General features: G+C 41.0%; 3 protein-coding genes across 4 annotated transcripts in view; 1 reads left to right on the top strand and 2 right to left on the bottom strand.

Moving 5' to 3' along the window:
* Positions 1 to 4081, bottom strand: part of SLC41A2 (solute carrier family 41 member 2) — a 167098-nt gene extending 163017 nt beyond the window's left edge. Inside the window, exon 1 of the mRNA XM_060113016.1 lies at positions 4023 to 4081. The gene's annotated coding sequence lies outside the window, so the exon portion shown is untranslated. The remainder of the gene's footprint in view (positions 1 to 4022) is intronic.
* Positions 4082 to 4249: 168 nt separating this feature from the next.
* Positions 4250 to 10454, top strand: NOPCHAP1 (NOP protein chaperone 1). Its single transcript, XM_060112441.1, has 4 exons — positions 4250 to 4403; positions 6045 to 6131; positions 8210 to 8346; positions 10206 to 10454. Exons 1-4 carry the CDS (start codon positions 4289 to 4291, stop codon positions 10437 to 10439), a joined length of 573 nt encoding a protein of 190 aa, XP_059968424.1. The 5' UTR covers positions 4250 to 4288; the 3' UTR covers positions 10440 to 10454.
* Positions 10455 to 13979: 3525 nt separating this feature from the next.
* Positions 13980 to 27137, bottom strand: part of ALDH1L2 (aldehyde dehydrogenase 1 family member L2) — a 57313-nt gene continuing 44155 nt past the window's right edge. Inside the window, exons 20-23 of one of the 2 annotated variants that reach the window (XM_060113582.1) lie at positions 25322 to 25487; positions 23326 to 23431; positions 20387 to 20586; positions 13980 to 18363 (exon numbers count right to left, since the gene is read on the bottom strand). In XM_060113582.1, coding sequence (XP_059969565.1) covers positions 18308 to 18363; positions 20387 to 20586; positions 23326 to 23431; positions 25322 to 25487 — 528 coding nt within the window. In that variant the 3' untranslated portion in view covers positions 13980 to 18307. The other variant, XM_060113583.1, reaches the window with a different exon arrangement.

The following is a 27137-nucleotide window of genomic DNA, read 5'->3' as shown; positions in this document are numbered from 1 at the left end:
ACCAGGGTTCGAACCCGTGTCGCCTGCATTGGCAGGTGGATTCTTAACCACTGCGCCACCAAGGAAGTCCCTAATTTTCGTTTTTGTACAGTCATTGTGAAGTTTGGGTATCAATGCTATATTCATTTCTTAGAACTTGGGAAATTTCCTTTTATTTCCCATACTCTGAAGTAGTTTAAGTAGCATTAGATTTATCTGATCTTTAAAAGTTTGATAGAAATCCCCTTGTAAAACCAACTGGGCATGGTGTTTTTATGTGGGAGCTCTGAAAACCTTCTCTGTAACGTCTATAGAAATTGCTCTCTTTAGACTTGCTATTGATTCTGGGGAAATTTTGTAAATTATATATTTATGGAACATTAACCATTTCAAATGGTTTCATACAGGTTTTCAGTTTCATTTGCATAGAGTTGTGCAAAGTAGTGTTTATAAGTTTTTATATATTTCCTCTGATTTTATGGTTATTGTTCCATTACCTTTTTTTTTTTTTATTTTTTTATTTTTTTATTTTTTATTTTTTCTTTTTGCTGTATGCAGGCCTCTCACTGTTGTGGCCTCTCCCGTTGCGGAGCACAGGCTCCGGATGCGCAGGCCCAGCGGCCATGGCTCACGGGCCCAGCCGCTCCACGGCATATGGGATCCTCCCAGACCGGGGCACGAACCCGTATCCCCTGCATCGGCAGGCGGACTCTTAACCACTGCGCCACCAGGGAGGCCCTCCATTACCTTTTATTTCATATGTTTATACCTTCAAACCTTCCTCCACTCCCTATTTTGGTTTAGGTTAGCTAGTGGTTTGTCATTTTCTTGACTTTTTCAATACTTAGCTTTTGGGGGACACAGTTTCACTTTCACTATTTCCTCTTGATGCAAGGATTGATTAGCAGTGTGTTTTTACAGTTTTAGGTGGAAGAGATTTTTTAAATGTCATTATTTGCCAGTTATATAGAATTGTGATCACAGAAGGCCCCTTATATCATTTACATTTTTGGAATGTATTGAAATTTTCTTTGTGGACTATAATATGTCAATTTGGTGAATTTTCCATGTGACTTAGAAGAAAGTTTAATCTCTATTATCAGGATTCAGTGTTTACATTTATTAGATCTACTTTGTTTATAATTTTGTTTAGGTCTTCTGTATCCATACAAATTTTTTGTCCAGTTAGGTCTATTCTGTTCTGAAAGGGTGTTAAAATTTCCAATTATTAGAGTTTCTGCTTATTTATCTGTGCATTCTTTTTCAGTTTGCTTTATAATACTTGCTGCTGTTTTATTGGGCACATGGATATTAATGATAGTTTCCTCTTAGCAAATTGCAGTATTTAGCATTATAAAGTGTCTTTTTGTTTCTTTTTAGGGGGAACAAGGCTGAATTCTTGCTTGTCTAATAATAAGGTCATGACCCTGTTTTTTTTTAATTGCGATATAATTGGCATATAACATTGTATTAGTTTTAGGTGTAGAACATAATGATTTGACATATGTATGTATTGCAAAATGATTACCAGAATAAGTTAACATCCATCACCTCACACACTTAAAAATTTTTTCTTGTGATGAGAACTTTTAAGATCTATTCTCTTAGCAACTTTCAAATATACAAGACAGTATAGTTAACTATAGCCACCATGCTGTTCATTACATCTCCAGGAATTATTTATCTTACTAGAAGTTCACCCATTTCACCCACTGCCACTCCTATCCTCTGGCAACCACCAATCTGTACCTATGTGTTCTATTGTTTTTTTTTTTTTTTAGATTCCACATATAAGTGAGAACACACAGTATTTGTCTTTCTCTGTCTGACTTATTTTGCTTAGCATAATGACCTTGAGGTCCATGCACGTTGTTACAAATGGGAAGATTTCCTTCTTTATATTGCTGAATTTATATAAGTATCACATTTTCTTTATCCATTCACCTGTTGATAGACACTTAGGTTGTTTCCATGTCTTGGCTATTGTAAATAATGCTGCAAAATATGGAGGTGCTGATATATTTTTGAGATAGTGATTTCATTTCCTTCAGATAAACACCCAGAAGTGAACTTGGTGGATTATATGATAGTTCTATTTTTAATTTTTTGAGGAACCTCCATACTGTTTTCCACAGTGGCTGCACTGATTTATATTTCCATAAACAGTGTTCAAGTGTTCCCTTTTTTCCACATCCTCACCAACACTTGCTGTTTCTTGTCTTTTTCATAATAGTCATTCTATCAAGTGTGAGGTGATATCTCATTGTGGCTTTGATCCCCCACACTCTTTTTTAAATTTAAGTTTTATTTAGAATGGTTATAGATATAACAGGTACACTTAAATTTTTAAAAACACCATCCTTTTATTTTTACCATTTTAATCTTATATTTTAAGTAAGTCTCTTCTATCCAGCATAGAGTTGGATAGTGACTTTTTATCCACTCTGAAAATCCTTTTCCTTTTATAGGTCAGTTAAGCCCTATTGCATGTATTGATACAATTGATATGCTTTGCTTCAGTTTTGTCATAATCATATAAAGTCTTTACTATGAAGTCTGTTTTATTTCTTTCTCTCTATCTAATTAATTTGGGTATTTAGGAATATATTTATTTTGTACTAATACCTTTACTCAATACCATTCAGTCCCCCCCTTTTTTATATTGTCTTACCACTATGAACAATATTGTAATTTGCAAGTCATCTCCTCTTTCTCTTCTCTCCTTTACCCCCAGCATCTAACTTAAAGTATTACCCTTTTAGTCCCAGTTTTTAAAAAGCCAGATTTTCTCTTAATATAGTCTCTGCTTTCTCCTCATTTTTCATATTTGTGTTATATCCATATTATCAAAACCTATATAAATTAAATACTATTCTTTCAACCTTATTCTCACTGTTTCTCCCCAATTCTACTGTAAAATGCTCACCACCAAAACTTAAGGTGAATTTCTCCAATTATTTTCTGAATCATATTCTCTAGTAAATTCTTTAAAAAGGGTATGGGAACAATATTTCCTGAGTCCTTGTATGTTCATAATGGTTTATGTCTCCAAAACATTATCATATATCTGATAAGAATATGTAAATAACTCATACAATCTGAGTTAAAATGGGCAATGGATGTGAATACACATTTCCCCAAAGTATATATACAAACGATCAGTGAACACATGAAAAGATGCTCAACATCACTCATCATTAGAGAAATGCAAATCAAAACTACAATGAGTTATCACCTCGTACTGACTAGGATGGCCACTGTAAAAGAAAGAAAGAAAGAAAGAAAGAAAGAAAGAAAGAAAGAAAGAAAGGAAGGAAGGAAGGAAGGAAGGAAGAAAGAAAGAAAGAAAGAAAGAAAAAGAAAATAAGCATTGGTGAGGATGTGGAGATGTGAGGATGTGGAGAAATTGGCATGCTTATGCCCTACTGGTGGGAATAAGATAGTGCAGTCACTATGGAAACCAGTACAAAGGTTCTTAAAAAGTTAAAAATAGAATTACCATACAGTGAGTAATCACACTTCCAAAAGAATTGAAAGCAGTATCTCAAAGATATATTTGCATACCTATGTTCATTGCAGCATTATTCACAATATCCGGGAGGAAGCAACCCAGCTATCAAGGGACGAATGGGTAAAGGAAATGTGGTATGTGCATGGAATGGAATATTATTCAGCCTTTAAAAAGAAGGGATTACTATTACTTGCCACAGCATGGATAAACTTTGAGAACATTATACTTAGTGAAATCTGCCAGTTGTGAAAAGACAAATATTGTATGATTCCACTTATATGAAGTATCTGAAGTAGTTAAACTCATAGAAACAGAAGTTAAAATGGTGGCTGTCAGGGAGAAATGGGGAGGTTGCTCAGTGGATATAGAGTTTCAGTTTTGCAAAAAATTCTACAGATCAGTTACATAACAATGTAGAGTTAACATTTCTGAACTGTACCCGTAAAAACAGTTAAGATGGTACATTCTGTGCTATGTGTTTTTTTTAACCACAATTTAAACAAAAAATAAATGAAAAGGAGGGCAGCCCTACCGTACGCTCTTCAGGTTTAGCTAAAAAGCCAGCCTTGTCAGCTCTTCATCCAATCACAGGGTCTCCAGACCCTCCGCCTTCCTTTTCCCACGATAGGAATGGCCTCCTCATTCTGCTAGGGGCCGCCCTCGCCGCAGGCCACCCTCGCTCCGCCCTCGCCCCGCCCCTCCGACTTTCCTCTAATCATAGTCCTGGCCCCGCCCCCTTCCCCAGCCTTTTTCCGGCATCCGGGGCTGGAGGGGCTGCCCTAAAGACGGGCGAGCAGCATGGAGGCCCACGGCGAATCCCAGTCCGACGCGAGCTGTTCGTCGTTTTTCCGGGACGGCTCCGGGGTCTCAGTGTCCAGGGAACTGCTGACGGCGGGCAGCGGCGGCCGCGGAGGTGACGGCGGGTGGCGGCGGCGTGGGGCGCGCACGTGCGGCAGGGGTTGCGCTGCCGGAGCAGCCGGGGACCGGTCGGCGGCTCCCTGCCCAGGCCCGGCCCCACCGAGGGACCCCCGGGGGTGGCCGCATGACTCGGTGTGGGAGCGGGCGGCGGGGGGCGCGCACCCGGCCTCGGGCCTGGGCGTGGTTCCTGTATCCCGCACCGCGGTGAGCGCCCACTGCCGAGCGCCACAGCAAGACACCTCCCCTAAGGGGACGGCCTTAGGGTCGGCTCTGGGTCCCAGCAGTTGACTGGTAAGGGGAGCGGATGAGTATTAACCACCCTTCCTCCGCAGATGCCCACAGAGCCCCCTTAATGCCTCTCTCTAGAGGAAGACGGGTACAGGAAATCCGCACAGGATTTCAGACACCATAATAGAGAATTAAAAAGCAAGGATTCGAATCCCAGCCACACGAGTTATTCGCTATGGAACTTTAGGAGAGTTGTTTACATTCCCAACGCCTCAGTTTTTACATTGGGAAAATAGAAGTAGTAGTATCTATAGAATTTTATTTTCTTTTCTTTTCTTTTCTTTTTTTTTTTTTTGGAGAAGAATAATACACCTAAGGTCTTGGGCATATTCTCCTTAAATATTATTTGGAAGAAGAGTCTGTGAGAATCCAGAGCATCCAAAGAAGTTATAATAATAATAGCCGAAGCTTTCTTAGTGCCTGCTTTGCCCCAGGAATGAATTCACAAATTTAATCCTCACAACCACCCTGTGTAGAAGGCTCTGTTATCGCCATTTATAGATGAGGAAACTGAGACCTGGTGTATCATACAGATGAGTAACTTGCTGGAGATCGTGTGGCTGGGAAGTGGCAAAACTGAGATTTGAATCCAATCAGCGTGGCTCCAGAGCCCATGCTCTTTGCACTAATCCAATTGCTAGGTCTAAGGTAGTAAGCAAGGAATGTTGAGCTGCTGCTCTGAGGGTGAATGGGATTTTTACACCAGAGTGAAGAGATTTTCCAGGTGTTGGAAACACGGTGCGCAAAGCCTTGGGTTTTGAAAGACAAGTCCTGTTCTCTGAGCTCTGATGGGCTGGAGAGTTGGGTTGATTTGAGGAGTTGTGAATGTAAGACTGAATAGATGGAGTTGGGAGTGGGGAAGTTTAAAGAGCTGTGTTGTCTAGGTTGGACATCTTTACTGAGGGGGAACTAACCTGGCAGGCATGTTTTATAAACGAAGACATTAATGCCCCCAAAGCTTAGGTAATTTGTCCAATATAATGCAGCTGGTAAACCATTTCTGGCTTCACTTAACCCTTATGGTACTTTGTGCTGCTTCTTGTGTTCTGTCATTGCCGACCCACATTTGTCACTGATGGGTTTCTGACCCAGAAAGGTGCAGTTCAGTGTTCATTTATTACCAGGCATTGGTGACGCAGAGATGTAGGAGACAGATTTAAGAAAGGGGAGATCTGTGTGCAGAACTAAAATGTTGTAATGGAACTTGGAGTGCTTCTTTTTTTAAAAAATGCACTGGAAAGTGAGGAACGAATGGTCAAAACCTGAGGGCTTGAGGGTGGTCTTGGAAAGTTTGCTGATGGGCTCCTATTTCTTTACGCTATAGTAAATGAAGTATGTGTGTTTGCAGGTATATGGGACAGGTTGCTTATCAACTCCAAGCCTAATTCCAGAAAGAATTCCACTCTTCAAACAGTTCGGATAGAGAGGAGTCCCCGTAAGTACTCTTCCCTCTCTCTCTCTCTTCCTTTCTCTCTCTCTCAAGAACCCTCTGTGATGTGAAATTCTGCCTAATTAAGCGCTTATTTGATGGGACAGTACCTGCCTTTGTTGTCAGATATCAAACCACAGCGAGTGAAGCCGAGCAAGTCTTACTTGGGAATTACGTTGTGAATTCAGTGCACAGGGATAATACATTATTCCCCTGCTTTAAGAGGGTAACCTTGCCCAGAAAAAATCCTTGTGGGATGGATTTTTGGAAATCAAAACCAATTATTGTTAATCTCCATGGGAAATTTTTCTAGAGGTTACTGAGTCCCGAATTCAATATTCATGTGTGGGAAAACACTACCAGAGCCCATTAAATTGGACATAATTACTTAAATAGTAAATGTTTCTCATAACATAACAGGGCCAGTTCTCTTCATTAATTACTCTGTCATATTGCTGTACTACACGCTCATAGACCACTCAGACTTTGTTCAGGTAGCATTCATGTAATACCCAGGTTCTGTGTGATTCACTCTGAATGTTTAAAAAAAAAGAATAAAGACAAGAAGTAGTAAAAACAATGTAAATGATGCATGAAGTTATCATGTCTATAAACTAAGAAATCATGAGTATTCCTAGAGGGGAACTTAACTATAGTATGCACTAAATCTACAACAGCTAAAATGACTGCATGGTGGCTCCCCATGCAAATCCAAGCTTTTGTGTGGACATAGGTTTTTATTTTGGGGGGGGGTACATATCTCTGAGTGGAATTTCTGGGTCATATGAAAAGTATTCTTTAATAAAGAAAAAATTGCCAAACTCTTTTCCAAGTTGGGTATGCCATCTGGAATCCTTCCAGCCGTCCTGTTTCACAATTAAAGGCCATTTCTTGACCTTCACCTCGACTTTCTTCTCTTCTTCCATCCTCTGGACATTTCAGTCTGCTGTTCTATGGTTGTATCAGTGACTTAAGGAGTTCTGAGAGCACATGATGTGCATAGTTATGTGCTGGGCCTCTTTTGAGAGCTAAAGAAATTAGAAATCCCTTGTTTATTGACTCCCCTGTGCTTACCATAGTGCCTGTCAGTTATCATCCCTGTTTTACAGGTGAGTAAACTGAGGTTTTGATTGGTTAAATTAAATGTATTAGTTAGACTTCTGTGGTTGTAAATGACTGAAACCCAGTTCACATTGCCTTCAGCCAAACGATGTTGGCTCATTTTGTTGGGGAAAAATACCCCAGTGATTTCAGGTACATCTGCATCCAGGTGCTTGGCATCATCCGGGATCTTCTGCTCTGTATCTCTTAGTTCTGCTTTCCTAGGTGTTGACTTCATCTAGAACAAGCTCTTCCCCAACGGGTGGCAGGTGGGCCAGTTTATCAGCAGCTCCAGGCTTACATTCAGCAGCTCACTTAGTCATTTACTCGGAAAGAAGGGATATTTCTCTCAACAGTTCCAACCAGAGTCCCAGGGTTATCTTGATTGGCCTGACAGATCACAGTGTCATTAAACCAAATCACAGTGGCCAAGGTTGTGGAACACGTCGGCATGAATGGGGTAGGGACAAGAGTGACTAAGAGTGACAGAGCTTAAAAGGAAAGTCATTGTTATATTATCAGAAGAAAGGGGAACATATGTTGGGCGGGTAAAAACAGCCATTGCTTCATTAACATGCCCAAGGTAACTCAGATAGTAAGAGGTGGTACTGGGGTTCTATTATTAACATCGTCAGTCTGACTCCAAAGCCTCGGAGCCTCGTGCATTTAACTATTAAGTCCTACTGCCTAGTTATTCAGTTACTGTTTGTTGAATGCCAGCCTTCTAGGAATTTCCAGTCCTGGGCATATATGAGAAACACAAAACATTGAGAAATAATTGCTGAATTGTGTAGTCCTACCGTTTTAAGAATTCAGGAGAGGATGGGAGTTTGCAAAATGGAAGGAATTTGAAAGATTTTATTATAATTATTATTATTCCTGTCAAATTTAGAAGTGTTTTTACAGGAAATTCTGGATTTAAAAATTTGAAGTTTGGCTAAATACTAACATAAATATTGATAAACTATATTTTCTCTCTTTAGTATTGGACCAAGTACAGAGCTTTCTCCCACAGATGGCTCAGGCAAATGAAAAGCTAAGGAAAGAAATGGCAGCTGCACCACCTGGTCATTTCAATATTGAAAATATTGACGAGACGCTCGAAAAAGTTATACAGATGGTAACTACGCTTTGTTTTCATTTCATAATGTAAAATTACCAGTATGCCTCATCACCTGAAAAAGATAACTTTTTAGTTTTAATTCTGCCATGTTTTTTTCCTTCTTGCAAAGTCAGCTCATGTTTCCAGTACTGCAGAGATACTCGGTCATTTGATGATTAAGGATCTCATAGGTCAGTAAGCTTCCCTGGGTGAAGTTGAGGAATTTAGTAATTCAGCATCATAGGAAGGCTTTTTCAAGTCAAATAGTACATTTGTTATCTTGAAGCATTTATTTACTAAGTGTTCTAAATGGATTTTTTTCTTATTTTCCCATCTAAGGCCCAAAAGAGGTAAATCATAGTCTGATTCATGGAGAATGCACAAGTAAATGATGTGTATAACAGAATAACTGATCACGTAAGCCGCCTGTGAAAACTGTCTCTCAGTTCAGGCTCATATCTTATTTCTACACTGGAATTCCCTGTATAACACTTGGGTCTGGACAGCGTTGACACCATTGTTAAGAATCATACCTGATTCATCAGCAGATCTGGCAGCTCTCCCTGCAGAACACATCCCCAGTCCAGCCATTTCCACACGGCATCCACTACCCTTTCTCTAGGCGATTACGGTCTCCCCTCTGGATTATCCCAGTAATTTCCCAGCCAGTCTTCTTGCTTCCACCCTTTCTTCCCAGAGTCTGTTCTTCACCCAGTATGTGTGGCCCGCAGTTTGGGAACCAGGGGGCTTCCCATCACGTTTCTAATTAATTCACAGTCCTTCGTGGGCCTGTGTGATCCTGCCTCCAGTTCTCCGTTGACCTTGTCTCCCACCAAGGACCCTCAGTGACTGCACTGCAGACTCCATCTCCTTGCTCCGGGCCTTTTCCCTCCTTGCAGAATGCCCCTCCCCAGATTCCTGCGTCTTGACTCCTTCCATCTCTCATCACCTGTCACCTTGAGAGGCCTTCTCAGTGGCTCTATCATTGGCTTTTATTGTTTTTAATTTTCACTGCCCTACACTATGCTTTCTGTGTAATTGTTTATTGTCTTCCTTTCCCAACTAGAACAGAAGTCAGCAAACATTTTCTGTAGGGGGCCATATAGTAAATACATTAGGCTTTGTGGGCCCTACTGTGTCTGTTGTGACTACTCATTTCTGCCATTGCGGTGTCTAAGCAGCTGCAGATGATATGTAATGAATAGGCACGTTTTATAAGCTTTATTTACAGACACCGAAATTTGAATTTCATATAATTTTCATGTTTCATGAAATATTACTCTTTTGATTAGTTTTTTCTACCACTGAAAAGTGTAAAAACCGTTCTTAGCTCAGAGCTGCACGAAAACAGGCAGTGGGCTGGGTCTGCTCTGCAGGCTGTGATTTGCCAACTCCTCCTCAAAAACATAAGTTCCACAAAGGCCAGGATTTTGTTGTAGTTGAGCCGCTAGTGTGGTACCTGGTTCATGTTGATACTTGTTAATATTTGTTGAGTGAATTGTGTTGAATATAATCAGGATATATAGAATTCGGTTGTGGGGGACTTTTTAGACTTGTAGTAAATATAAATCATTATGGCAGACTCTGGCAACTGAAAGAATAATAGTGCCATATTGTATTACGAACTTTTCTTGTCCGGGGGAATTCCCTGGTGGTCCAGGGGTTGGGGCTCCATGCTTTCAATGCCGAGGGCCTGGGTTTGAGCCCTGGTCGGGGAACTAAGGTCTTGCAAGCCACGTGGCACAGCCAAAAAAAAAAAGAACGTTTTCTGTCCTGCGTGCTTCTTGGGCTAAAGTTTGGTCCCTTCCCGAAGTTGTTATTGTAACTTTTTAGGGAACTACCCTGAAATAAATTTCCCACATGGTGGTGTTTTGCAGGATGTGGCCTTGTTTGAGATGAATCAGTCTGATTCAAAAGAAGAGGACAGTTCAGAAGAGAATTCACAAGACAATTCAGAGGACAGTTCAGAATCTGAGGATGAAGATGATAGCACCTCTTCTGAAGGTGAAGTCACCATCGATACCATTAAGCTTCCTCATTCAGAAGATGGAAAAGGCAAAATAGAGGTTCTGGACCATCCTGCCAGTGAAAAAAAAGAAACAGGGAAATAAACAATCTGAGAAACAGGTGATAGATGCCTGCTAATTCTGTGAAAAAGAATGTGGCTTGCCGGTTATTTTGCGTTTCAGATACCTATGGTGCTTTTTTGCAATATTGAATGTATTTTGCTTCTTGGAGAAACAGAAGCTGGCTTTTAAAGAGTTGGAAGAGATAGCATTTGGGGATCTTCTAAGAGCAGACTGTTTTTGATCTCATGCGAAAGAGATTTAGAAAGCTTAACTTTATGTATGGTGATAAGTGAATTTGTTGGCATCGTCTTTCATCAGCATAGACTTAAGAAATCTCAAACCTATTTTAAAGTAAAGGGGCTTCCCTGGTGGTGCAGTGGTTGGGAGTCTGCCTGCCAATGCAGGGGACACGGGTTCGTGCCCCGGTCCGGGAGAATCCCACATGACGCGGAGCGGCTGGGCCCGTGGGCCATGGCCGCTGGGCCTGTGGGCCATGGCCGCTGGGCCTGCGCGTCCGGAGCCTGTGCTCCACAGCAGGAGAGGCCACAGCAGTGAAAGGCCCATGTATCGCAAAAAAAAAAAAAAAAAAAAAAAAAAAAGGGCAAAGGACTTGAATAGACATTTCTCCAGAGAAGAAATACAAATGTCCAATAAGCACATGAAAAGATGTGCTTTTATATCATTAACATTAGAGAAATGCAAATAAAAACCACAATGAGATACTACCACATCCATTGGGACGGCTATTATAAAAATAAAACACAGAAAATAGCAACTGTTGACTAGCATGTGGAGAAATTGGAATCTTTGTGAATTGCTGGTGGGAATGTAAAATGGTGCAGGCCCTCAAACCAAAAAATGTAGGGACTTCTCTGGTGGCACAGTGGTTAAGAATCCATCTGCCAGTGCAGGGGACACAGGTTCAATCCCTGGTCCAGGAAGATCCCACATGTTGCAGAGCAACTAAGCCTGCGAGCCACAACTACTGAGCCCACGCACCACAACTCCTGAAGTCTGTGCACACTAGGGCCCACGTGCTGCAACTACTGAGTCCACATGCTGCAACTACTAAAACCTGCATGCCTAGAGTCTGTGCTCCACAAGAGAAGCCACTGCAATGAGAAGCCTGCGCACCGCGATGAAGAGTAGCCCTCCGCTCAGCGCAACTAGAGAAAGCCCATGCACAGCAATGACGACCCAATGCAGCCAAAAAAAATGAATTGAGAAAAAAAATGTAGAATTACAAAAAAAAGAAAAGAGCATAAAATTCATAAATATTTAAAACTAGTGGGTGGCAAAGAAGTTTAAAAGTCAAGGGACAAATTGGGAAAAATAATTTCATTGTAAGGCAAGAGTGAGTGTTATTAGTATATAATGGGCTCTTAAAAATTAGTAAAAGAAAAAAAAAGACTAATATCTCAATAGTGAAAAGGCCTTAGGACTTGAACAGGTAATTCACAGGAAAAAAATGTTCAGTCCCATTTCTCAAAGAAATGCAAATGAAACCAGTGTTGTATTTTTTACCTCTCAAAGTAGCAGATGAAACAACAGCTAGTACTTAACTGAGCCCTTTTTGTGTGTCAGCCACTATTCTGAGTGTTTTATGTTTAAGAGTTACTGCCACACACACACATAAAAATTTCTTGAGTTATACATTTAACATCGGTGCACTTTATGTATGTTATACCTTAATTAAAAAGCTGTTTTGTTTGTAAGCAGTGTGCTCTACAGTCTCTTGGAAACTAAATCACCATCGTGCTTTGGTTGGTCTGACCCTATGGGTTCTCTGCCTGATGCTTTGGTGTGAGGTGATGGCCGCCATTTGGAGAACAGTTCTGTTCCTGCTAAGGCTGATGAAATGTTCTCTTCAACCTTGTGTATTACCTTTCTATGGCTCTTTGACAGTCATAAATCAGAAAATTAGGTGTATTGGTCTTTGAAGCAAAAATATTCTTAATGAATCTCCTCTATCCTCCTAATACTTTAATTGTGCATCAAATACGGTACTTATAAAAAAAAATGCCTTGCAGAGTAGCTCGTATTCCTGTGCCTGAGTCCACTACTATGGTAGGAAAGACAAGTAAAGAGGTTGAGTCTTTCATTTGTATTTCCCTCAGTGCCTGGCATGGGGCCTTTCACTCGGAATGTACGATAAATATTCGTGAAACTTTTTTTTCCTCTTGATGCCAATAAAGTAATACATCTTAAACATCAGTGGTTCACAATCCTGAGGAAAGAAAGACAGGTTTACTATCTTTTGATTGGTAGACTTTCCCCAAAAGTTTAACGGTGGAATCTTTGTGGTTGCTTCCCCACCATATGTTCATGGAAGATCCTTGCCAGTGATTGGCTCGGGGGTGGGCATGTGACAACCTTCCCCAAGAGGCACAAGCCGAGTCTTGTTAGTAGACTTTTGGAAAGGAGGATTTCTCATGCCTAAAAAAGAGGTACATGAAAAGATGGCTGCTTTCTTTTGGAACATGGATAACTTGTGACTGGATGTGATTCCTTGAACTCTGGCCTAGTGGCCATAAATGGAGCCAGTTCTTGAAGGTACAGTTGGCACGTCAAGGATAGCAAAGAGAAGCAAGGAACATCACTGAATTACTGCATCAAATAACTCTGTAGACCAGACTATCACTGGGTTTCTTGTTTTGTGACACAATAAATTTCCTTTTTGTTTAAAAAAAAAGACCACCATCTTATATGAGATATTCTCTTGTACCTACTTCAGAGATTTAAAGAAAAAAAAAGTAGCAGGGAGACGCTAAGCAAATTTTTTTAAAGCCTTAGAATAGGTAACTGGTGGAGCCAACTTTTAAGTTCAGTCAGCCACATCCTGCCATTGTGGGCCTACCAGTCACTATGCCACAAGCATGGGCTCTGAAGCTGGATCGATCCCAGCCCAGCGACTTTCCATTTGTAAAATGGGGATAAGAGTATCTCCCTTATGAGGTTTTCGTAAGAAATTAATGAGTTAATACTCATGTGCTTAGAACAGTGCTTGGTAAGTGTGAGGTATTATGATGCTGTAAGAATAATGCATAGGGCTTCCCTGGTGGCACAGTTGTTAACAATCTGCCTGGCAGTGCAGGGGACACGGGTTCGAGCCCTGGTCCAGGAAGATCCCACATGCCGTGGAGCAACAAAGCCCGTGTGCCACAACTACTGAGCCTGTGCCCCAGAAGCCCGCATGCCACAACTACTGAAGCCCATGCGCCTAGAGCTGGTGCTCCGCAACGAGAGAAGCCACTGCAACGAGAAGCCCGCGCACCGCAAGAGAGTAACCCCAGCTCACCTCAACTATAGAAAGCCCGCGTGCAGCAACAAAGACCCAATGCAGCCAAAAATTAATTAATTAATTAATTAATTAAATAAAAAAAAAAAATGCACAGTGGTGGCAAAACTTTGGAGAAACTTGGTAAGATTACAGATTGCTATATCCTTTTAATCAGATTCCACCTCTAGGAATTTATTCTAATTAAGCAAATAACAGTTTTGTTCATAAATTTCTATCTAAGATTGACTGTGACATTTAAAATAGCAGAAAGCAAATATAAATGTCCAACAATAGAGAACAAGTTGAATTAAAGCCACTGAACATATGCAGAGGTATGTTTATTGACATAGAAAGATGCTTACACATTGTTAATTGAAAAAAGCAGGTAAAGTTATGTACAGTATTATACTAGTTCTAAAAAAAAGTGTATTCATAGAAAAAATCTGGAACATCTCAAATATCTGTGGTTATTTGTGGAGAGTATGGTTGAATCTTACCTTCCCATTTTATTATTTTTACAAAATTAGGTCTTAATCGTTTAAAAAATCTGCTTGGGTGTTACTTGCATAATAGGTATAATAATAATAATCCACCCTATCTATCATGTCTCATGTCTGATAATCTACTTATAGCCCAGGTTTCCCTTGATAGCTTCTATTTTCTTAGAAGGGAGGTATGGGGGAACCAGTTTAGTTCCTTGCCCTGTCTCTAGTCATTTCCACAAAAGCTCTTGCAGTTAATGTTCACTCTGCTTAGCTTTTTACTTTGACAAATATTTAACATTTGCCTACTATTCATTACTGAGGGCCTGATTCAGGCATTGGCAGTAACAGCATCTTAGCTTGGTTAAGATACCAGCTCCATTGCTTGAGTGCCTGTTCTGCCACTGAATAGCTGTGTGATCTGGGCAGGTTTCTTAACCTCTTTCATTTGAAAGCAAATATTTATTGAGCTCCTCCTACGCGTTAGACACTGGAGATACGTCCTTGAACAAAAGAAGCACCTGTTCACGAAGCTTACATTCTAATGGGAAGAAATCGATGATAATAACTATGCCGGGTGGTGGTAAGTGCTACAACAATAAGGCAGGAGAAGGAGACTAAAGAATGAGGACAGATGAGGTGTGAATGTGGGGATCTATATGCTATTTTAGGAAGAGTGGTCAGCAAATGGATCTCTACTAAGATGATGTTTGAGCAGAGACTTGGAGGAAGTAAGGCAGCCACCAGCTGGGGGTGGTGTGTGGGGAAAGAGTTTCAGGAAGAGGTAGTGGTGTGCTGGCACTGGCCCACGCTTGTTCTAATTACACGCATCTCATCCCAACTCTGCGTTCAGTGAAGTCAAGTTGGTAGCTTGAAATCAGCCTTGGTGAGAGCATCTGTACACAGAAATCAGCAAATGCTACAAATCAGAGTTTTCTTTTCCTCTCAGAGAGCCACTTGTTAAATACCTACCAGCCCACCACTGAGAAGAAGGAGCAGTAAGTGCAAACGCCCTGAGGTAGGAGTGTGCTTGATCAGTTGGAGGAACATCAAGGCAGCCAGGGTGGCTAAAGAGAATGACAGGGTAGTTGATAGGAGATGAAGTTAGAGGTAGCTGGGAACAGAAATGATAGAACTTTGCAGGCACAGTAAGTACACTGGACTTTATTCTAAGTGAAATGGGGGCCATTAGAAGGTTTTGAGCAGAGGAGTGACACCATCTGACTCAAGCTTTGAAGAGAGCCACACAGGGTGGAATCGGGAAGGCCAGTCAAGAGACTGGCAATAACCTCTTGGTAGTGGTGGAGCCAGGAAAAAGAGCACCTTGATCTATTCATCTTTTCAGATGTTGTGAAGATTAAGTTGGCTTAGCGTAGTGACTAGCGCACAGCAGCCCCTCAGTAAATGACAGCTGTTGTTACAGATGCCAATCCTGGGGGTGGGGGAGGGGTGCTCATATCTAATTAGGAAGACCAGTAATTCCAGCACCAAGTGGTAAGTACTATGTTCCAGACAAGTGAGAGGATAGAGGAGAGACTTACAACCAAGTTGGGGGGTAGGAGAGGCCAGGGAGGGTGTATTTGAGCAAAAGGCCAGGGGGGTGGGTGGGTGCTGGGGGCTGCTTTAGCAAAGGCACTGGGAAGTGGACTTCGAAGGAAAACAACTTATAAAAGTGTCTACACCTCCCCAACTCTCCAGTTCGGGGGACAGATCACAGCTTTGTCCTTTAGATTAGCGAAATAATCAGTGATCTGAAGAAATGGTGATAAATTAATTACTCAGTGTGTTAATTAAATCACCTTGTAGGCTGTGCATCGTTATGTTCCAATTCAAATTCACTGGTAATTTTATAAATTCCATGGAGCCTTTGATTCTGGTCAGCAGTCGGATATAAAAACTCAAGCTGCTGAGAACTTTAGAAATCGCTATGGGAAAAGGGAGTTCTTAATCTGGAGGTCAAGCATGGGTTTTAGGAGGTCTGTGAATCTCTTGAAGGTATTTGCAGAACTAGGTGTGTACGTGTAAATTTGGGACAGAGGAGATCTATAGCTTTATTCAGATTCTCAAAGAGGTTTATGGCCCAAAAACTATTAAAAGCACTGCTACTGAGAGTAATATTAGAGGGTAAAAGTCATTCTGGAAGAAATGGCCAGGTTTTTGTTTGCCATTTCATCTATCATTAAAATATCTCGTAAAGTGATACTTTAAATCACATGAAATCAGTTAAAACACTGCATTTAAAAAGTGGTTCCTTTCTATTAAGAACATTGTCATTTTATTCAAATATGAACTTTCAGTTTGAACCCGGCTGGGTCCGCATTTAGAATTTCACCTGTGCCGAGCTCTGAATGAGCTGTGGTACAATAAAAAACGCTTACAGGCAAAATTTGCTCTGTTGATCATCCAGGATCATACCTGATATTCTTCCTATTGAATGTTTTCTGCCCCTGATTTTTGTTATTGTTGTTTGTTGATTACTGATTCCCTACATTCTTCTGACATTAAGCTGCCGAGTTTCCGAAGTAACAAGTAATCCCTAAGGGCTTCTTCAAAGCCAAAGAGATAGAGATGTTTACTGAAATTTTACTTTAAAAGGAGGATTCATGGAAATTAATTGCTCTGACCAGCTGCCAAAGACTCTTCAATTCAGGATCTCACCTTCTTCTAATCATACATGGATGGTTAGAATCTACCCACCTACTTTTGTCTGACAATGAGCAATTACGTGAGTACTGCATGGGTTGTAATAATTCCTCTTTCTTGAGCGCAGAGAATGGTCCAAACACCTTGTTGAGTGCGTTATGTATATTATCCCGCCGGATCCTTACAACACCTAATGAGATAGGGACTTTATCCCTGTGTTATAGATTCCATATCTGGGCTTTGAGATATTAGGTAACTAATTTGCCCAAGATCACCCAGCTAGTGGACGGCAGACCCAATTGGTAGGAGAATGGAAAACCAAATGTCCTAGAAGGACGAATGAGCTGCAGAAAGAAAAGCACCCTTTTCCTTGTACCACTGTCATTTTTCACTACATGGTATTTTCCAGTGCTGCTGTATCAGGTGCTGGGTCAGACAATGGAGGAGAAAAGCAGCATAGGAATTGATGACTACTGGAAAGTGTTGTAGGGAAATTAATTCATTTAACTAATATATCTCACTATATTTTTAAAATAGTGATGGGGAAAGCACTTAGCTTTTATTGAGTATTTGAGTATTTACCACAAACAAAGCCCAGTGCAAGGTGCTGTACTAAAACTATTGCATTGAATCCTCATTATAAGGCTTCCGAGGGAGGCACTACTATCCCCGTTTTACATATAAGGAGACTGAGGCTCTGAGAAGTTGCATAAGTTTCCCAAAGTCACACAGATAGCAAGATGGTATGATATGAACCAAGATCAGCCTCCAAAAGCTATTTACTTTATAATACATCATACTGTAAAATCCACTTTAAGAGCTATTGACTAGAATTTAAACTATTTGGGGCCAAAGATCATGTCATTAAATTTTGTATACTCCTCAGGACATAATATAGTACCTCATACTTGGTAGGTACTCAAGAACTGTTTCTGGGTTGGTCACTCATCACAGTGGGTTGAAAAATAGAACATCAAAGGCACAAAGATGTATCTTATTTCCAAAAGGAAAAAAAAAAAAAAGAACTTCCTTCACATTCCTTAGAGGATATACTGTTCCTTGAGAGCAAAATTACAGAAAATCTTTTTAACAACCCCATATGCCTGTCTCAGAGGTTAAAACCTGTACATATTATACAAGGGTTCCTAACAATGCACTGTCTGTATTATAACTGCATGATATTGACGTCTGCAAGGTGAACAACCATGACTAGGTTAGTCTTGGTGGGGAACAAAAAAAGCAGCTTGATATTTTAGAAATATGCGTGGTATATGACATAGTCAAAACCCAACAACTACACATCATTTTAAGGTATAAAAGGGGTATTAGAAAATACTCAGGAACATGTGTAAATGCTTAGACACGTGGCCCGACCCTCTTCGTGGTCCTTGTGGTTTTTTTCAGCTGGTGGCTGACACCTCCTTCCTCAGCACAGCCCGGCTTCTTCAGTGTGGAGAGCTGCGGAGCGGTGCTGTCTGCGAGGGGTTCCTGATGACGGCACTGCTCTAATATTCCAGTGTTACGGTCTTGGTTTTGAGGTATTCGTTTAGAGCTTCCTCACCTAGGGAAGAGAAAAGCAGCTGATGGACCACGTTCACAGGTGGATGTGATGTCGCCAGATCTTGGACACAGGTGCAGGCATATCAGTCACCAGGCGAATAGAATGGGGCTGAGGCAGTGCTTCTCAAACTTTAAATTTCATGTGAATCACCTGCAGATCTTGTGACACTGTAGATTCTGATTGGATTAAGTCCAGCAGAGGCCCCAAGATTATATGTTTCTACCCATTCCCCGATGATGCTGAGGCTTGTGGTGCACAGTTTGAGGAGCGAGGGTTTAGACCAGCTACCAGGCCTTCTAAGGACCAGAGTGTTGGCTTATCACTTCCTACCCCAAACCCTGCTCCTTTATTTCCCAGCTTGATGACAAATCTCCATGTCTATTCCTTGCCCATTTAGGCTGAACAGAAGTGATCAGGATACTGTCCTTCCAATTACATTAAATGAAGCAGAATAGAGAAAAGAAAGTTTGAGATCATTTGGTCTCATCTTATTTTAAAGATAAGGGAAAGGCAGTTTTCCTGACTTACATAGTATGTTAGAGACACAGGGGCATATCCAGGAAAAAATAAATAGGTCTGCCTTTCTGTTTCTATTCTGTTCCTAGTTTGAGCGACCACAATCATTGATTTCTACATCAGTTAAAGGGCATGAATACCACAGGTGAAACTAATGAGTATATGATTTTGGAAGTTGAGCTAAACCCAGGCTTCTTAATGTTAAATTAGAATCACCTTAGGGAGCTTTTAAAATTCCTGATCCCAGGTCATACCCCAGACCAATTAAATCAGCATCTTTCCTTTTTTTTTTAAAGCTCCCAGGTGATTCTAATCCAATGTGCACCTGGGAACCACTGGGCTGAGGGAGTTTCAAATTAGCAGAGGAAGAAGCTGTTAGACAAAGTCTACTGCTTTATAATAAAACAGACATGAAGTGCGTCGATCATTCTCTATCAAAAGACAAGTGGAACACTGTTGCCTCGCTTTATAAAAATAATTTCCCTAAGAAAATCTCCCCATGTGTTTTGGATCCAGGGATGAAAGCCAGATTGAAGACATGAAAAAAAAAAGACTTTACCTTCAACTCAATGGAATTTAAAATGAGAGCCACTTTTATTGTTGCGAATACACTGCCAAAAGTCTTCAGGAAAGAGAAAATGTAAAAATACCCCAAATTAACCCAATTTATGTTAGCAGACTGTAATTGCAGTAAATCACAAGCATTTCAATTTTTGAAACAACCTGCCAGACTGACTATGGGGCGTGAGAACATGGGCTGCATAGCCAACTGTCTGGCTTTGCATTCTCTTTGCCAGTGGCTGTCTGGCTGACTTTGGGAAAGTTACCCCAAATCTCTGAGCCTCATTTCTCTCATCTGTAAAATAAAGATAATAATAGTACCTACACTCCCATGGCTATTGTGAGGACTGCTCGTGCTATTACAGGTAGAGTATCAGAATAGGGCCTGGTACATATTTAGTGTTCAAAGTAAGCTGTAACTGGAAATGTGATAGTGTTACTGCCCACAGTGAATTACATTTTGGGCTCTCTGCAGACTCTCAATCTGAGCTCCCAGATGCCCAGAATACTCTGCCAGTTTCAGTGTTGTCTCTGAAAGACTGCCAGGTGGCTCAGGGACAGGATTTATTCTTGGGGCTAGCTGGTTATTGCCTTCTACCCATTCTCCTTTCTTGGTTCCACTTGGTCCCATGACATCTAAACCAAGTTCATGCTGAATGTCAGGTTAAAAAAAAAAACCTAACATATTGTAGCTAAAAGATATTGTCAGGGTTTTCTTTTCAACATGAATCTTCTTTCTTAAAAGGAAACACTTTTCCACACAATTTGAGTACTTTCCTATATTTACGTTATGTTCAATAAAAATGTTTAACTTTGAAAAAAATCAGTACCCTTGAAAGCCCAGATCCAACTGCCATGTAGGAAATGCCCTTTAAAGCAATACAAGAGTGTTGCATGAAGCGGACTATTCTGTGATGTGCAGTAGAAAGGTAAGGCATATTCATACCTAAGTCTTTTCCAAAGCCAGACTGCTTAACTCCACCAAAAGGGGCTGCCACATCCGTCTTGTTGTAGGTGTTAATAAAAACAGTTCCTGCCTCTAGCTTTTCACTCACATACATAGCTTTATTTATGTCTCTCGTAAAAACCCCCGAGGCCAAGCCGTACTCTGTATTGTTTGCTCGCTGCAACACTCCATCGATGTCCCTGCAAGATGTTTTTAGGAAGACATAAAACCTCATTAAATGCAAAAGCAAAACACTTTCATTTTCTGTTCTAATGTTTTTTCCCCTCTGTGCTAGAAACAGGAAAACATTACTGCCAATGTGCTTACATTTTTATAAATGAAATATTCCAGGCTTACACCAAAAGAAACTCCCAATGAAATATTACAACTCTAGTATTATATTTTTCACATATATCATGAAACACCTTTTAAAATCTGAAGTCATCTTTTCAGTCTTCTTCATGGCTTATTCTTCATGACTACCCCATTTGTTTTCCTCTCCCTTGAGCTCCATTTACAGACATATTCTCAGAGCACCCACAGTGTCCCCCCATCTATCCAGATTTTACATGCACATTTCAAGGCTCATTCACGCGATGCCTCACCCTGAAGCCTTCCCAGATCCCACCAGTGCCACTGTGTAGGCAGTGTAGTGTAGTGGCCCGGTGAGGAGGCTCCACAGCCAGACTGCCTGGGTGACCTTGGGTGAATCATTTCATCTCCCCTGCTTTTGTTTATTCTTGTGAAAAAATGGAAATAATAATAATAGCACCTGTCTTCTTGTCATGAGGATTCAATGAGCTAATAGTGTCTGGAACACAGGAAATGCTCAATGAAAGTTAGCTATAACAGGGTAGCACATATTCCTACAATTCAGTATTTTGGTTTACCTTTTCGTGTATTTGGTGTTCACCCTCCAACTAGACCGGAACCTCCTCGAGGGCAGGGATAACATTTTACTTTTCTGTATACTAGGGTGTTGCACCATCAAGTGAGAGTGAACGCAATTAATATGCCAATCCAATAAAAGGGTAGTAAAATCATCCCTTAAATGGGTCTGGTGACTTCCCTGCCTTTTTTTTTTTTTTTTTTTTTTTTTTTTGCTGTACGTGGGCCTCTCACTGTTGTGGCCTCTCCCGTTGTGGACACAGGCTCCGGACGCACAGGCTCAGCGGCCATGGCTCACGGGCCTAGCTGTTCCACAGCATGTGGGATCTTCCCGGACCGGGGCACGAACCCGTGTCCCCTGCATTGGCAGGCGGACTCTCAACCACTGCACCACCAGGGAAGCCCTTCCCTGCCTTTTGACTCAGTATGTGTACACATCAAGTAAGTGCAGATGTAAACCTGCTCTTCTCTCAGTTGGGTCCAGTTCCAACATGCCTGCCATAGTGTGAGTATCTCATCTTTATGAGTGTCATACTAATGTTAAAAAAATGCATGAATTTTCTACAACATGGCCAGCAAATGTAAGCCAAGATTTCATCTGGGGCTCTGGCAAAGAAACATGATTTCTGTTCAAAACTGGAGCAAGAATTAGTTGTGCTGAATTCTTTGAGAGACAGCATAGGCTTCAATGTGGTGTCTTCCCAAGGGATTTTCAAAGGTAATCTTGACTATACACAATCTTCAACTCTCATGAGAAATGTGGAATCTAACTTGGAGAGGCCTGAGGCTCTGCTAAAACTCTCACACTTGATGCATTGCACCTGATTGCACTGTGAATACTTATAGCGTGGACTAAGGCTGAAAGACGGCTGTATGCCATTGCCCATTGAGGACTACTGAGATGACGTAGCTTCACAGCACACCTTGCCCACTTTTAGAATAATAATGAGTGTAATGACTGCAATGTCACCAACAGCAAACACTTGACTTATTTAACACTTAGAATGACCCAAAAAGGTAGATCCTATCAATAACCCAACTTCACAAATAGATAAACTGCACAAATAGAGAAACTTAATAGAGGAATTAAGTGGCCCAAGCCTACAGAGGTGGTCAGGGCAGACTCTACCCACTGCACCTCCCACCTAGGCCCTCTGGGGTTAATTGCCCGTCTCCTTGTCTGTCTCCCCTATTAGATGGTGACCTCCTTGAGGACAGGAACCGTGACTTATCTAGGCTTACATCCCCTAAAACTGGCTTCTAATATCTGCATATTTAACACAAGGACCATCCTATGGGGGAACTTATAATAAGGAAAAGAGGGTAACAGGGCATCCTTGGATCAGTATGTCAAAAGGTTACTCACTACAGCTTAGTGTCCCCAAAGGTCTCACAGTATGTCTGTCCAAGACCAAGAAGTCCTTCTGAACTCTGTATTCTGTTTTCTCTTTGGTTAAAGGAAAACTAAAGCCAGAATTCTGAAGAATTGCGTGCAGTATACCATGAGAGTCTATTGTGTTAAAGATTCTGATATGAGCTCAGTTACTATACGGCCCTCTTTGATATGCTAAACACTGAGCATATCAAAGTTTCAGGCACCATAATAAACCAGTATGTCATTCACGGTTGATTATATGGTGATTGTGGACATTTCTACAAAGAGTTGAGTATTAGGCTTTTGGGGGCATGATCCCCTATGGAGAAAACACTCTTTGGGAAAATCAGATTTCATAGATGCTGCCTTCCCTAGAAATGTAAATGCGAAAACCAGTTCTGTTATTCTCAGTTACTGACCTTATTCCAGAGACACTTCAAATGCTGACTGTACAAAAACTAAAACTTAGCGAACATCCCATAATGTCAGCCATTAATTTAAGCTAAGGAGCAAAAATATATTATAATCTACATTGGTTAGCATTCTCTTCTAATTATTAAGACAATTATTCTTATGGTAGAAAATTATATGTTCATTGATTTTATGCTCTGTACATAGCACAATGACAGAAAAAAGCATCTAGGCAATCCGGTCAAATTATGCCTGAGGAACATACCCATTTTGGAATTTAGAAATGACCATAATAGGCCCGAAGGACTCCTCTTTGGCAAGATACATGTGGTCTTCCACATCTGTGAAGACAGTAGGTTCCATAAAAAAGCCTATTTGAAAAACAGAAGAAAATAACATCAATTAAAGGGTAATTTTCAATTAGTAGTTCTCTTGTTTAATTACATTATAAATTTTTTTCTTCCGTTATGGGTCAGTAGAACCAAGAAGACTTTCATTTTCCTATTTGGTGTTAGCATTCCTAGGTTATTATATTATTTATTATGATATTACAAAACTTTCAAACGTATGTAAAAGTAGAGAAAATAGTATAATGAATAGTAAAATAAATCTTTATGCATATTTTGCCATATTTGATTCTTTTTTTTCTTGCTGAAATAGTTTAAAGCAAATTCCAGAGATTACAATTTATACTCCACAAGTATTTCGGTACAAACCTGTAAAAAACAAGGACATTTTATTACACACCACAATACATTATCACACCTAACAAAATTAACGCCAATTCCTTATTCATAGTTTATATTTCAATTCCTTTTTTTAAGTTCCAATTTTTTTTTGCGGTATGTGGGCCTCTCACTGTTGTGGCCTCTCCCGTTGAGGAGCACAGGCTCCGGACGCGCAGGCTCAGCGGCCATGGCTCACGGGCCCAGCCGCTCTGCGGCATGTGGGATCCTCCCGGACCGGGGCACGAACACGTGTCCCCTGCATCAGCAGGCGGACTCTCAACCACTGCGCCACCAGGGAAGCCCTAAGTTCCAATTTTTTAATTGAGATGCAATGACATATATTAGTTTCAGGTGTACACCATAATGATTCGATACTTGTATTCAATTTCTGATTTCTGGAAAATATCTTTTTATAGTTGACTTGTTTGGTTCAGAATTCAAATAAGTTCCACACTGCATTTGGTTGTTAGATAGCTTAAGGTCCATTAACTCTAGAATATTTCTCCCCTTTACCCTGCCCCTTATTTTTCATGCCACTGACTTGTTAAACAGACTGGTTCAGTTGTCCTGCAGAATATTTTATGCATTTCAGATTTGTCATTGCTTCCTTGGGATGATATTTAATTTGTTCCTCTATCCCCTGTATTTCTTTAAAAGGAAAATATGACCTAAAGGCATGATTAGGTTCATGGTTAAACATTTTTGGCAAGAATACTTCATAGGCGATGCTGTGTTACACACTGGATCCCATAGGGTGCACATCATAACCAGTTGTCCTGCTGGTGCTCAATTTACCTACAACAGTAAAACATGAGGTTTTCCAGTTGTTGTTTGTTTGTTTTTCTCTCCTTTTGGGTATCATGACATTGAGCCATTCACATACTTCTGTAACAAGTACTACGTTAGACAACAGAAATGAATCCTTCCCAGGCTAAGCTGGCTAAGATTAAATCTCACATTGCCAGGAATGAAAACCACCAGTGCCTGAATAACACCGTATCCATTACACTTGTTTACTTACGCAGCTAAGGGCCTGTCACATCCATTTTATTTGATTTTAATGGCCTCGTAAAGCAGGATATGCACATTTCATCACATTTTACAACTGAGGCTCAGAAGAACTGTTGTTGAAGGTGTCACAGCTTATAAGTGGCCAAGCAAGATCTAGAAAGTAATTCTTCTTATCATAACGTAAATGACACTACTTTTTTATAATTTTTTTTTTTTTTTTTTGGCGGTACGCGGGCCTCTCACCGTTGTGGCCTCTCCTGCCACGGAGCACAGGCTCCGGACGCACAGGCTCAGCGGCCATGGCTCATGGGCCTAGCCGCTCCGTGGCATGTGGGATCTTCCCGGACCGGGGCACGAACCCACGTCCCCTGCATCGGCAGGCGGACTCTCAACCACTGCGCCACCAGGGAAGCCCAATGACACTACTTTTGAGGCAAGATGGTGCTGCAACAAAAACTGTTACCATTTATTCCAACATAAGAAGCCAGGCCCCCAGCATACCTCCTATGGAGGTGGTCTTACCTGGCCTTTGGACTTGTCTTCCTCCGTACACCAAGGTGGCCCCCTCTTTCACTCCAGCTTCACAGTACTGCAAGAGCTTTTCCAGATGGGCCTTATGATTTTGGGGCCCGTGATCAGTAGATCTGTCAAGTGGATCACCAATTTTCATCTTTTTAATTTCTTCCACCTGTATGTCACCCAGTTCACAAAACACAATTGACTGTTAGTAATAAGAATGGATACCCTTGACCGAGTTTCTACTGTGTGATGGGTGTTGTACTAAGCTGTTCAAAGATGTGTCCTCATTTAGTCTTCAGTGGCACTGGAGGTAGATATTTATTATTTCCATCTTATATGAGGAAACCGAGGATCAGAAAGGCTAACTGACTCGCCCAAGGGCACACAGCCACAAAATACTGTAGAGTTTTCTTGCCCTGAAAGCCCAAGCTTGTAACCGCTGAGTTTTAAAATTATCCCGAATGTTAATTCGTTAAAATAGCAAACCTGATGTTCTGGAATTTTTGTTAATACAGCATACCTACACTCTTCATGGCAAAATAATTTCTAAAATGGCCACATTGCTGTCTTTTTCCTTTCCCCAAATGTGGCAGACTGCCCTTGTGAAATTCTCACAGTACAGCCACACCAGAGGATATACTAGAATATTCCAATGAAAAGCCATCTTTATCGAAGAATGTTCATCACTGACATGTGTTCCTTGGTTATCTTAATCTATTTCTGCGTTTCCTGATGTTAAGTCCAATTCTACTAAGGAGAAAGAAAGGGAGTTACCATCACCCCACAGGGCCATGAATTTGAGTTTAGGTCTGGCAGTAATCCCTCAGTAAGTGCTCAAGAAATACCTGCTGAATGAAGAAATGAATACTGTTCATATGTGTGCAAAACATGTTTGTTGATGGACTGATACAGCAAATCCTTGACATTTCTGGTCTCAGCATTTTAAATTTCAACAAGTTGTTGTGAAAGCCCATGACGTGTATGTAGTGCTGTACCTTGCATTTTACTCAGGCACAAAACTGAATTATGGGGATGTTCATGAGGCAGCCACTGCCCTCCATCTGCCTCTCCATATGACTTCCTCGTTTTCCACTCTCATGAGGAAACATGCCTTTGCTTCTTGGGGGGTGGGATGGGGGAATTGGCTCTGAAGGAAAAAAGGCTGGGTGCTGGTTTTTTAAACAGAAACAAATTCGTGATTACTATTACCATAATAATGATAGAGTGTAGTATTTCTTTTATTAATTAATTAATTTTATTTTGGCTGCGTTGGGTCTTCGTTGCTGTGCATGGGCTTTCTCTAGTTGCGGTGAGCGGGGGCTACTCTTTGCTGCGGTGCACAGGCTTCTCATTGCGGTGGCTTCTCTTGTTGCGGAGCACGGGCTCTAGGCACGCAGGCTTCAGTAGTTGTGGCACGTGGGCTCAGTAGTTGTGGCTCACAGGCTCTAGAGCGTAGGCTCAGTAGTTGTGGTGCACGGGCTTAGCTATTCCCCAGCATGTGGGATCTTCCTGGACAAGGGCTCGAACCCGTGTCCCCTACATTGGTAGGCAGATTCTTAACCACTGCACCACCATGGAAGTCCCTGTGTAGTATGTTTAGAGTTCATTTTAGCCACAGAATTCATCTTAATAGTTCTATGAATGACGTTTAGTCTCATATTTATGGAATCATGACCAACTACGGGGGTATGTATGTATGTATATATCTGTCTATCTATCTTAGTGGAGGAAATTATATGCTATCATTTAACTGTAAATTCAGGATTTGTAAGCATCTAGTGGTATATCTCTCATAGTCAATTTAGGGATTTATAATAAT

The sequence above is a fragment of the Mesoplodon densirostris genome, chromosome 11 (genome assembly GCF_025265405.1).
Source record: "Mesoplodon densirostris isolate mMesDen1 chromosome 11, mMesDen1 primary haplotype, whole genome shotgun sequence".
Taxonomy (NCBI): domain Eukaryota; kingdom Metazoa; phylum Chordata; class Mammalia; order Artiodactyla; family Ziphiidae; genus Mesoplodon; species Mesoplodon densirostris.
Note: the sequence above shows the minus strand (reverse complement) of the source record. Positions and strands in the feature narration are given on the sequence as shown.